The 13,241-nt window shown below is 39.7% G+C and overlaps 1 protein-coding gene across 1 annotated transcript in view; it reads right to left on the bottom strand.

Annotated features, from left to right (window-relative positions):
- GOSR2 (golgi SNAP receptor complex member 2) overlaps nucleotides 1-10,568 on the bottom strand; it is an 11,529-nt gene extending 961 nt beyond the window's left edge. Inside the window, exons 1-4 of the mRNA XM_009709691.1 lie at nucleotides 10,511-10,568; nucleotides 7,618-7,726; nucleotides 6,373-6,505; nucleotides 3,388-3,528 (exon numbers count right to left, since the gene is read on the bottom strand). Of these exons, the coding sequence (XP_009707993.1) occupies nucleotides 3,388-3,528; nucleotides 6,373-6,505; nucleotides 7,618-7,726; nucleotides 10,511-10,550 (423 nt within the window). The 5' untranslated portion in view covers nucleotides 10,551-10,568. The remainder of the gene's footprint in view (nucleotides 1-3,387; nucleotides 3,529-6,372; nucleotides 6,506-7,617; nucleotides 7,727-10,510) is intronic.
- Nucleotides 10,569-13,241: the final 2,673 nt, after the last annotated feature.

The raw sequence follows: 13,241 nt of genomic DNA on the forward strand, positions 1-13,241 counted from the left end.
TTTATTTCAGGGCAATGGTCAAAGGAAACTGCATGAAATACAGGCACGCAGATGTACTCTGGGCACAGTTCAGAGCTGGATAATGTCCCATCTGGGAAGAAGGAAGAGAACTCACTAGAGAGTCACGATGGTACAGGGAGGCAAGGAGGACCTTTCTAGATAAGCCAGAGAAATGGGTAACAGACCGATGTGCAGGCAGAGATGCTGCACTGAGCACCACAGCTCAGCTCACCACGTGCAATCAGAGAGACGTTGGCCAGGACCAGCCGCCATTGCACCCGCGCGTGCACAAAGATGGGTACTGCTGGAAAGTAGCCTTGTCACGCCATGGTAATGATAATGGCCCTAGTCTCTCAAAATGACTTCTGGGTCCAAGTCCTTAACAGAACACTCTGCTTCAGAAAGCTGTGAGACTTAAGTTATTTCTTCCCTGAGCAAGGTCAATAGCACAGATTCCCACCACAATGCTCTACTACCATGCTTTCACTTTAAAATAAAAACTCTAGCTTCTGTTCTCACAGTCCACTGTATCTTTGGTCTCAGAAGAATAAAAAGGTGAAATTTGGGAATTGTTTTGAATATAAATCTGACTTAAGACCAGAAAAGCTCTCTGAGGACAGAATTTATACCAACTATATTAGACATACATGTACAAACAGTTTCTCAATCTTAAAATATACAGATTTGTAATACCAAATTAGACAATCCATTTCTTCTGTAGAAGGCTGTGTAGGTATTCAGGCCCTTTGCTGAAATCAGGTTATGTCTCTGCTACTAAAACATAATCACATTTTTCACCTACATTTCATACACCTTACATTAAACCCCTGGATACTATGCTTTCAAGTTCAGCACTTTTCCTGTTTCTGCAGTTATCTTTTCACATTACTTCAGAATAAAAGAAAACCTTCCTTGGAGAAGAGAAACCAAATACGAAGCTTTAAAATGAAAGCAAACAATAGGAAAATGAAGACTCTTCAATTCTTGCAGTCTGTGGAACACTGAAATTATACAACTAGAACAGTTAAAGCCTTGTGACAATTTGGGAATACTTGGTTCATACCCATCTACTGATATCCAGTACCCAAGAAGTTACCTAGAATAACATGCTTCCAGATGAACCCATTTATCTTTTTAAGTTGTCTCTATGCTAGCTGCTTCTGCCAGATTTGTAAACAGGCAACAAAGTCTTTGATAGTGTAAGAAAAGCTAAGCTAAGGGGAAAAGGAATATGAACAGCTCTTTCCTCACCTGTGAGAAGAAATATCCCCCTGAAAACATAAGAACATGATACTCCCAAAAGAACAGACTATCAGTAGCAGCGGGCAGAGACACTAACAACGTTACTATTACAGGTCTGATCTAAAGTATGCTTGACAAGTTGGCAGCTGAGACAAGGCATGCTTACATTTGCAGAAGGCCCATCATGGTCTACTAGGAATCCAGGCACATTACTACAATCTAATCAGTAAAAGAAGCAAGACAGGACTATTGACTACAACAAGAAATAGTATTTCCTCTCTATCTCTTTGAGGCAGCAGGTCCTGCAAGTGTTCCTTTATCGTATTCGCCAACTGTGATTAAGTTCTCCTGACTTGTGATGTATGCACTTCCTTCTCAGGAATCCTCCAGAAACCAAGTGCTTCAGTCACTCATCAGAGATTACCTTGATCCAGTGACTTACCATCTTGTAGAATCAACAACTCAAATTCCCCGTGTGAAGCACAGCTACACTCGTGCACTGTAATGACTGGATGCCCCAAGCCAATGTGATCAGCCACCAAAGCTATCCAGTGCTAAACGCAGAGAACAAATGTATGTAATCTTCTCAAGGATGTAGGAACTTCAAGGAAGCTACTTTTTCCGCAAGGCATTCACAACCCTGAATCCTCTCCTGGCACTAATAACTACTCCTTCCACGCTTTTCTTCACAAGATGGTAGCAGAACCCCTCCTTCTACCCTCTAGTCATATGGCTAGACTACTCAGCTACAACACACCTCTTAAAAGAACAGTTAACTACCACACTAAGTAGCTACATTCTTATTAAAGTTTTTCTAGTAATTGACTTTGTCTAAAAAGAAATATATATTCACTGGGTCAGTGAACAAGTAACCTTAACCAAGAAGCTAACCCTCATCTGAGAGAGGAAAGTACTCTGCTTCACACTCTCCTTTAATGCATCCATGTAACATTTGTGGGTGCAGGGACTGATCACCAGCCTACAGAGTAGAAAAGGAATTACAACATGGCTTTCTGCTGTGATACCCTGTGGGGGTCCTGTCCAGTGCTTTGGGAATACCAGGAAGCCTGGACCTCTGGGATCAGGGTAAAAAGGACCTGGCTTGTGAACTGCAACAAGACATTAGGATTAAAGTAAGCACCTAGCAACTCTGCCCTGTGACGACAACCAGCTCTGCTAACTCCTAGGAAATGGGTACCAGAGGTACTCGAAGTTGCTCCAGCAGAATGCCTGTGTACTTTAAGGGTGAGACCCACATGTGTGTACAGTTCAGCTACCTGTATGTAAGCTGGCTAGACTGTCTTTATAGCCAGCGAAACTCTAGTCTGCAATCCATGGAGCTTCAGGTGTGAGTCGTCTGACCAAATGTAGGGATTTATGTTAGCAATTACAAATGCCTAAATCCTCTGGCAGATACATCCCAAAACTAAGCAGTATCACAAAACAGAGAACAATAGTTATCAGAACATGAACACAACAGACATAGCGATTTCCCCACATTTTTCAGAAATCCAGCTTTACCCCAATACACACTTCTTATTAAAAAGCTTATTGTATCTTTGAGCTATTTGCCCAAAATTTAACATCACTTTGAACAGTCTTTAAAATAAAAGACAAATATTTGTTATTAAGAGACATGAAGAAATACAGCTGTCATTAGCAGTATTCAGGGAAGGATATATTATTGAGGTGCATTAGACCTGAGAGAGTATTGTCTTTATTACTAATCTTAAACACAAGTACTTGACGCCAGCTTTGTGATTCCTCTGAGTGATGTTCATCTGAATTGACCTCTATCTGCCAGCTAGCCATTACTTCCCATTCTTCACTTGAACAAAAAAAAACCCAACCAAGCAACCAAAAACCACAAGGGAACAAAACATAACATTCAGCACTCCAGATACTGACTACAGTGCAGGTGAAGACTGCTAGGCCATCCAGTCTCAAAAAGCACTTAAAGATGTTCCTAATAAGATGATAAAATGTAAAGATTTCAGGTTTAGTTAAAACAGAGTTTGGGCCTTTCCCAGCATTCTCAGCTTGAAGCAGTGTACTGAATCAAACTCATTAATTTATTTTACTTAGCCTGGTCATCATAAACAGAGAAAAACGTGGGGTCTTTTTGGTAAAAAATGATGCCCCCACCTTTAATGTCACTCTCTGGTCCCTCAGGCCCTGAAGGATGTTGGTCCCACTGCCAATAAGATCATCCATGCCACGATGGGCATTCTGGAGGGATTCATTAAACTGTAATGTTTCGTCGATCGGTATGGTGGTGTCAGAGTCCTGTGGGGGAAATGCAGGGTCTCGGTTACCTTACCTGCTCACTCATACTGCCCGTACATAGTTAGATCCAGAAAAAGAACACGCAGAAACAAATGTGGCAAAAACTTGACAGGATTTGAAGGATTATGTTTTAAACATTTTTTCACAAGGATATTAAATGCAACATTAGTATTTGAGTGAAAAAAGTAGTTTAGAGAAGCCTACAGGAAGCAAGCCAAAAGGCAAAGTTGGTCAGCTGTACAACTGTAATTAGATCACAAAGGACAGAAAGTCACATTAAAAATAGAGACTTTTTTATAATCTCAGTTTATGATATATGTAGGTAAGGGTATTACAAGAGAGAACATCAAAACTAAGAGAAGTTGGTTAACAAGGAGTCATTTGATCATTGCAAGTGAAAGACTTTTCAAAGATTTAATATCACATTTCTAAGCAACAAAAGGCCTGCAAAACTCAACTGTCTAGGAGATGACATTCTATAAATCAGTAACATGGTGCAAATTTCCGATAGTGGGGGCAAACAGACATGAACATAGTTCCCTAAAGGTCTGACTCACTCAACACCCAAAGGCCTTATAAAAAAAAAAAAGAAATAACATTTTTCCAGAAAAGATACATTAGCTCAACTGGAAACTATGAATCTTGAAATGTAAATAACTGGATAAAATTCTGTAATCTGGATTGCAGAAGAGGTCAGAGGATGTGATCACTTGTGTCTTTCAAAGGCGTCCAGTTTAATCTGCTCTGGACACCATTCCATCAAGAGAGTCAAGATAATAGCTCCCACATTGTTTTACGAAGAGGAATCATGATATTGGTAAGAGGTAAGCGTGGAAACACTGGCTTACCTGCTTCCATGTACTCAGAACAAGAACTACCAAAATGCAGAATGCACATTTCGAGCAGAAGATGGTTAATACCCTACATCTGACTGTCAGCTGTAGGTTACATGCATGTAACAATACCAAACTTGCTCTGAGTAGACTCTGGTGATTATGGTCAAAAAAAAAAAAAAAAAAAGTTAATATGGGAATGACATGTACGATCCAGAGTTAGATGTTGTACTGTCTAGGCGGGTATTCTGCTTACTGTAAAAGAATGAAGAATAAAGGACAGAGCTGTTAGCAGTTGCAGGGTCAAAGTTACTGGATGAAGAAGTTGTGACAGCACACACTTCTCTTTGATCAAATGCTAATGAAGCACTAAGGTTGAAACAAGTGTCTACTACAAGTGTCTACATGAGTGTGCAGAGCGGAAACACTTGGATTTGCATTGGAACGGCTGTTATTTCAGATATTTCTTGAACTTCAAATCAGCAGGACTTCCATTTCCTATATGAGGAGCTTGTAGGGTTTTTTATACACCCGGAGGCAGCAAGAAAAATATCGAAGTAGATTTTTGTCCCTCCTCACAGGGAGACTAGACGGCATCCTATCTTTCACTTGCTGTTAGTGGTTTTCTCCAGAATGGTACAAGGGAATGCTTTAAAGATGAAGACCATATTTATCTTCGCATTAAGCAAAATGTTCAGAACACTGCTACAGCTTTCAAAAGCTGTTTTAATATGTTACAGTGATTTATTCAGGATGTTTACATGCTCAGCTGACATTTCTATTTAATAGCATAGGGTAGTATACAAATAGAAACTGTATAAACTTCTAACCAAAACAGATAGGCCAATAACTTACAAATAAATCATCATTTTCCCATTAAAGGGTCACTCTACTTTAAAAGTCACATTTTTGTAATGAGTTAAAAGAAATACAAAATAATCATGCTTTTCTTTTTAATCTTGAGACACCTTTCAACATCTAAAGGAAAAAAAAAAACAATTTGCCATTTATTTGGCATTTGCAAGCCTGCTACTGCTCTTCAAAACTGTTCCACTTACACATGTTTTATTTCTGCACAACTTTTCCTGTGGGAAAATTTCTCCATATTTGCAGAGGAACACCACACTGTTTTGAAAACCAATCAGGTTTCAAATCTCAGTGTTCCTTGCAAATCTTGCAATAGCCAACAAAATGCTAGATGTCATCTTTATGTCAAACTTTGAGAAGTGCATGGAACTTCCCAAATCGCAGGAAAATAGGACTGCTCACATTCATTCTTCCTTGCCCTAACAGTGAATGACAACACAGATAATGAATGTTAGGCTATATGCCTTTAACAAAAAAACAAAACAAAACAAAACAAAAATCCAAACAAAACATAAAAAAAAAAGAAAACCTAGCTTTTGAGTTACAGAAAAGTGAAATCTGAAAGCAAACCTACATTATTCAGAGCAAAATTCTTCTAGGAATTTGCATTGGGAGGAATTCCTGGTGGCAAACTAAGAATTAACAAGAACAGCTGGAAACACATTCCTGTTATTAAAAACTTTTGAATCATTTATAGGTAAAAAACAAGGGTTTTTTTCCCAGCTGTGTGATTTATATTTGGACAAATTAAAGCTTGCTGATCTCTACTGACAGCAGGGCATATAAAAGCCAGACATTTTGCAAATCTCAGGATTTGACGAAGATGTCTGACGCATGCCCAAGCAAAATGAATACTTTGGTACCTACCTCATTCACCCTTTTGAAACTGCTATATAAACTCAGGTAGAACTGCACTGGATAAAATAGGAGCAGCAGTTTCTGGAATCTTTTACTACCGCCTCTTAATAGCCCAACTTTTCCTCGTGAGACAGTTGTACTTTTTCAACATGCTTTTCTTTTCTATCTTTATTCCATTTACATCTCACAGCAGCAATCTAATAGAGTCAGGCCTATGTCTTGCCTGAAACTTCTCTGAAAGACTACAGCTTCTAGAACATAGAGGTCTAAAAGAAAGAATATTTACATTAGTAGTGAATGTACGTGCAAGCAACTCTTCTCGCTGTCGCTCCTGCTGCTCCCGAATGTAACGGCGATGTTGACAGTTCCTCAGAGCTGTCTGCAGATGCTGAACATCATACTTCAGCTGGTCAACTCGGCTAGAAAGGATCAACAAGAGGAAGACATTCCCAGGCATAAAAATGCCATGCTTTTCTGGTGTTTTTTAAATGAACAATGGACCATTATACATTAACAGTGATGAATAATAATGAATCATGCGTTCTACTTATCTGGAAGATAAAGGACATTCCATGTTAGGCCTATATTCCAGACTTAGATCTTCCATGCCTCATTTTTCAACTAAACAGGTGATTATTTAACTGGACGCTAACAACAGAATGTGAAGCAGAATTCTTGAGCTGTCTTGGACATCCTACCCCAAGACTAGTCTCTTCAGGAGTTTTACATATATTCCTCATTTAACACAGATTTGGAAAGATAGTAGGATTTATATGGTTTCTATTTTATGACCCTCATTCACTTAAAAGATTAAGCTTTCAAGGTTCATTAATTAGCACCATGTTCTTAAGTCTCAGTTTTTATTAAAAGGAGCTTAAAAGTCCATGGGCAATACAATACACAAGACATCGCCATTAGGCTAAAACAAATAATATCCAGAACTCCATTGTCTCCGATTAAATGTTTGATTTGTATAAAGAAGGCCTAGATAACTATTTCAGATACTGACCTCTATAATACAGGTGACATGAAATCCACCCCTAGTATCTACAAAGGCATTTGGGGCTAAAGATTAATAGGAGAGTCACAGAATAAACTGGAACAGAAAGTCCTGAGGTCTCTGGTCCAATCTCCTGCTCAAACCAGTGCTCACTTTAGAAACCTCCTTATTTTAGTCACCAACAGCTAGGAACATGGTCCAGAGAAAATAACACCAACTGAAGCAATTTTACTCCTTACCTCCACAAATGCCATTAAAAGCAAATGCCATAGAGTAGAAAATTTTTAAGCATCCAAGTGCCATGTTCTGCTCATCTCAGAACACAGTCACGAATCCAGCTCCATCACCAGTCTGTGGTTAAATGCAGGAAAGTGATTTTGCCTCTGTGCCTCAATTTTGCTACTGCAGAGCACAGAGGTAAGTTATGCAAAGTATAAAGCTTTCACTCAAATCAAAAGACAAAGGGCTCCAATGAATTTAATGAAAATAATTACAAAGACTACACTATCATAGCAAAGAAGGTGAACTTACAGTTTAGCATTCTGTCGCTTATTGGGAGGTTCTTTGCTGGACAGGATTTCCAGACGTTCCAAGTTGCTGAATATATTGTCTATTCTTGCCTGAATCTCGTTTTCTACTACTGCAAGGAAATAAAAATGGGATTTGATTTGAATTAAAGAACTGCAATCTTGAGTGAAGGCAAAAGTTCAAACGCATTCAAACCAGTACTTAAAACCTGACAGATGCAAATCCTCACTGGATGAAAAAAAATGAGGTAACTGAGAACTATACATATCATGAAAAGCCACTTCTTTTAATTCAGTAATTTGAGACTCTTGCCTTTTCCTCCCAGTCTGAGAAGGGAGCGAGGAAAGCCCCTGCTCTTCCAAGATGCCTGAGCCAACAGCTCCATCTATTAGAATTTAACGCTCCTCCATTCTCCCCTGAAGCCCCTTCTTGCTCCCTCGGCGAGATTTGCTCACACAAGCTAATAGCCAAGATGATTCTCACAACAAGGGCAATTTAAACCTCTGGAAACTGTTAACACAGAGTTAATATACGTCATCCACACCTATAGAAGGGGAGATTGACAGAGCATGGGAAGGATTCAGAGTTGACAGGAATTGGCAGACTGGACAAACAGCTAGGAAAGACACGGCCAAAGCAGGGCTGAAGCCCTTGCAAGTGGGAAAACAAGGCCACAAAGTAATTGCCTCTTTCATCACCTACATTGCAATTGCTTCTGATAATCTGCATTGAAATAGCCGAGGGGCAATAGTACACAAGGCAAACTCATATACTTTAATGAGGTGAGAAACTGACAACAACTGGGGAAAAAAAGTCCTATGCTTTCAGTTACGGTAGTCATTGTACAGCAAAACTCGGTACAAGCCACAACCCCCTTCCTCATTTGGCAACCACATTTTCTAACCATGTCACAATCCTGCATTTCACAACTTAAAGAATTGCACAGAAGGGCAAAAGACAGGAGCGCTATTACTCATCTGACACCCTCGTGTTTAAAGAAGGTGAGCTGTAAGGCTGAAGGTACGCAGAGCCTTGTCCACAGACAGATTATTAGAGAACAGAAGCACCCTCATGTCTGTGCAGCCATGAGGACAGTCCTGAAGTCTCAGACCCGCTATAAATAATCACCAAATCCTACAGACACTATTTGTTCTTATTCTGCATTTAGACTAAAGAGGTATACAGAAAAGCATTATTAACCAACTGGTAACTACTCCACAGTATCTCAGGACTTTCCAGAAAATTGCATTCAGCAGAACTCAGAAAAACAAACAGCAAATATAATGCCTTTTCTTTGCCCTTTGATCTCACACAATCAAAGAGTAACTAACATATATAGACACAAATCAATCGAATGGTCCTAATTAATCTCCCCATCATTTAGTACAGCTAAACTTAACAGAAAATCAACCAGGAGAACAGATAGCCAATTACCTCACCTTTTGCTACTCCAAACAATAGTACCACTATCTTGGTCATCTTACACTTTTCTGAGCAAGAAGGGATTATTTGCCCAAATCTGGAAAAGGAAAGCTGCAACAGAAAGTTTGATTTCCTGGGCCCTATTCCCGCTCTTCAGCCAGGAGATAATCCTTTTTCCCAGAAATTCTGAAATACACACTAATATCTAGAGCACATATCTGTATCCCTTTATATATACATAAACAGTACGTTCATTTATGGACTATGTACATAATCCTGTCTCTTGAAATGGTCTCAATTAGTAGAGGCAAGATGACAAATCATACTAATCTTCAAGAGGTTCCGAAATCACATTCCCTGAACAGCAGTCCAGGAAGTCTGGCATTGTACTGGGAGTAGTACAACCACCACAAAAAACAGAACCAGTAGATGAGTCATTATCTTCTGATAGGAAAGTTATCACAGCCCTTTTGTACAGCTAAGTCATGCTTAACAAATATATTTAGGGTAACGGAAGTCAGTCAACATGTGCATAAACGTAACCAGCATTGTCCTTTCACTTCAGAAGCTCCTAATGAGGCCCATTAGCAATTACTCATACAGGAATTAAGGCTTCAAACACAGGTCCAAAATACATTTGTCAATTCTGCACTGGGGTAAAAAGTCTTGCCAAAATATATCATAGCATTTTTTACATTTTATTAACATAGGGTTATAGTCCAAACTTACTGAAGCAATTTCAGACCTAGTTTTTCTACATATTTCTCATAAGCAGATGGAATTACAGGTTCTGACTGTCACGCAAGCGGGAACTCAAAATCATCCTGCTTAAATTCCTGCACACCAAATCACGGCATTTTCCCCAGAAATTGGACTAAGCGTCTTCTGGGTAAGACTGCCGATTAGTGGATGCTTAAGGAATAGCAAAATAACAGGACACACAAAATCACATTTCTCAGCTCTTTGAGCTTCTAACAAATTAGCCCAGTGATGTTCTGAATTTGCAGTTCTGTCCATATTAATGTGTTCATTATACCTCCGTGGATGCATCAATGTGGAGTTTTTTAACCTGTTTATGTTGAAGGCCTCCATAGTATATACCCTGACAACGAGTTCCAAAAGCTAACAGCACCAAAAAATATCTGGCATTCCCGTATCAAGACATTGTAGAACCATTCACAGTAAGCACTACTTCTCAATTAAAGAATTAAAATAGGAAGATGAAGTAAATTCTTGTTCTGTCTTTTCCGCTCTGTCTTTCATACAAAACATCATCTCACTGAAGTCAAATAGTAAAATAATTTTAATGCATTCCAAATTGGTGATGTGTCTCACCAGGTGATCACAATGACCGAAGAGCCAAATTTGTTCCAATAATGATTGTAAATACAATGATAAAGGATATAAGATTAAAGATGCAAGCTAAATCCAGGCAGTACTGAAGTGGGACTTTTCTCACCAATTAATAACTTACAGTGTACTGACTCTTTGTCTGAAGTCTCCAGGCGCCCCATGTAAGACTGGACCTCATGGACTTGCCTATCAAAGGACAAAGAGTCAATTAACAGGAGAAGTCAGTTCTTGTTTATAAAACCAAACCATTTTCCAATACCTCAATTTTCAGTTTCCTGTACTTAAAAGTACTTTTTAGAACAGAATAGGAATCAGCTACCTGGTATTCAGTGCAGACAGCCCATCGCTGAACACAAAAACCCAACTCAATTCTTTAGTATGAAGAAAGCTGTGCTTTCACTTAATACGCATCTACAAAATAACTTTCAGTTTAAAATCAAAAATAAAGGTGAAAGGGCTTGTTTTCCTTGAAAGATTTCCAATCCAGTTCTAGCTCCCTTTTTGTATTTACAACCGGAACTGGGGCTCTCCCCCATGCCACACACCTGGCATGCTGAAAGCCATTAAGACCTACCTACTCCAAGGCCATCAGTGAGACAAGATTTCAGATTCACAGTAGGAACTCACAAGTGGTGAGCACAGCAGAAGGAAGATCTGACTGGGAGAAGAGCTGGTACAAGTGAGACGTTAATAATATCTCACCATACCTTTATGTCACTGCATAAATGGGTTGCACACATCTTCAACACTAAACACAGGTTTTGTCCCTCTCTTCTCAAAAAGAAAACAGAAGCACTGGCAAAGGCCCAGAGAAGGACAATAAAGATTATGGAAAGTACAAAACAGTTTTTATACAAGAGTCATTCAGTCTGGACTGGAGATGACAGCGGCGAGATATCCTAGAGCATAAACGGCAGAGGAGGAGGTGAATAAGGAATGATCTTCACTGTTTCTTGCAACATACAAATTACAGAGGCCTCAAATGATATTAAAAGCTTAAAATCGAAGAGAAGGAATTACTGTTGCTGGACAAGCAGTGGCAAAGGAAAACAAACAAAAAAAACCCCAAACACTGATGGTTGTTAAATTCCTCTGTTTCAAGAAGCCCCCAAGCCTCACATTTCTGGGAGACTGGGACAATATTCAACAAAAGTATTGCATATGTTTGCCCATTTCTTACTGTCTTTCCTAGACATCTGCAGTTAGGCAATACTGAACATATACTGGCACAGACAGACCTTTGGCCATACTTGGTGTGAACAACCTCACAGCAGCTGGGATTCAGACTTCAAGAAATACACTTTAAAAGTTACAAAAATATCATGACCTTTCTTCAAAAAAATTTTAAGAGATCATTACTTTGGTCACATTAGTGACTCTTTTTCTGCTGTATATACCGTTTGATAACTACAGCACAAATGGTTATGAAGCCAGACCTCTGACACCAACTTATCTTACAGAATAAAATATTTATTCTTCAGCTATTATATGAGATTTTTTTAACAACTATCAGGGCTACTTTCCAAATCATGACACTGTGCTGCTAAAGAGATCACTGAGTACGTCATAAGTACGGCATTACTTGGAATTAACTAGAGAACCAATTCAATATCCAGTACCTTGCAAACCATACTTGTTCTATAGTTTTGTTCTCAATGAGTTTCTCTAGGACACCTCAGACAGCTTGACACTCACATTGCTCTTAAAATGCTTGTTTAGAAACCCAGGTGTAGAAGCCAAATCAGATCACGTGCAACTGGATCAGAAAAACTACTTCACGCTCACCAGGACTCTTCCCATGCCAGAAAATACAGTCAGTCTGGGGAAAAGGTGGGAAGAGAGTTTAAAAATTCAGAGTATCATCAGACTGACATCAAACTACAACAAAAACAGAACACAGTAACTACTATGCCCAGGGAAGCTGTGGATGCCCCATCCCTGGAAGTGCTGAAGGCCAGGTTGGATGGGGCTGTGAGCAACGTGGTCTGGTGGAAGGTGTCTCTGCCCATGGCAGGGGGGTTGCAACTAGGTGATCTTTAAGGCCCCTTCCAAACAAACCATTCTATGATCACAAAATAAGGCAACATGGAAACAGGAATAAGACAACATTATTCCCCTTATCAACAACAGTTACTATTATGGGTATGCATTTCTAGATCAACAGCTGGATTTCCCACTCTTCTTTACAAAGTCTCTTACTTATCACACTACCTCCTTCAACAGAGCTCATCAAAGAAACCCATTACCACAGAAACTTGGAATACTTGGATTAACTGTCTCCTTTGGCCTCTTTCCCACGAGTTATTCCTCATCACACAGATGTGCAAGATTTTTTGCCTTATTTTGCAATTTTCATACCGCTTCTACCTCACTAGATTAGCATTACCGGTGAAACAGAGTGCTTCTTATCGTCAGGGAGTCACACGTTTCCCGAGGTGGTTTAAACTGTGTCTGCTAGCCATCTCAAAACCCCTCTAAAAAACCTACTAAATTAGTATGCCTTAAATGTATGTACATTTAATAAAACAGAATCACTTGTTTTCAGTGAATCTTGTGCTTTAAAATCTCGAGGCAAGCAGGCTTTGTTTGCTTTTGGACTGACGTGGCTAACAGCAGGCTGAACTCGGGCCAGCCCGGAGGGACAAGCTTTTGCTTCCTTCCACGGCTGAAATACAGTCCTCACAGCAATACTCCGGGATGGAAGACGAGATTGTTTTATAAGCGAAAAGCTTTTAAAGGACGCTGAGAGCGCGCTGGGCCGCAGGCAGGGTGTCCGCGCTCAAACGCTTCCCCCACACCCCCTCAGGCAGAGCGCTACGGCCGGCCCGACCCCGGGCTTCCCGCGGGCTCTC

Source organism: Cariama cristata, unplaced genomic scaffold (assembly GCF_000690535.1).
Source record: "Cariama cristata isolate BGI_N322 unplaced genomic scaffold, ASM69053v1 scaffold43021, whole genome shotgun sequence".
Lineage (NCBI taxonomy): Eukaryota > Metazoa > Chordata > Aves > Cariamiformes > Cariamidae > Cariama > Cariama cristata.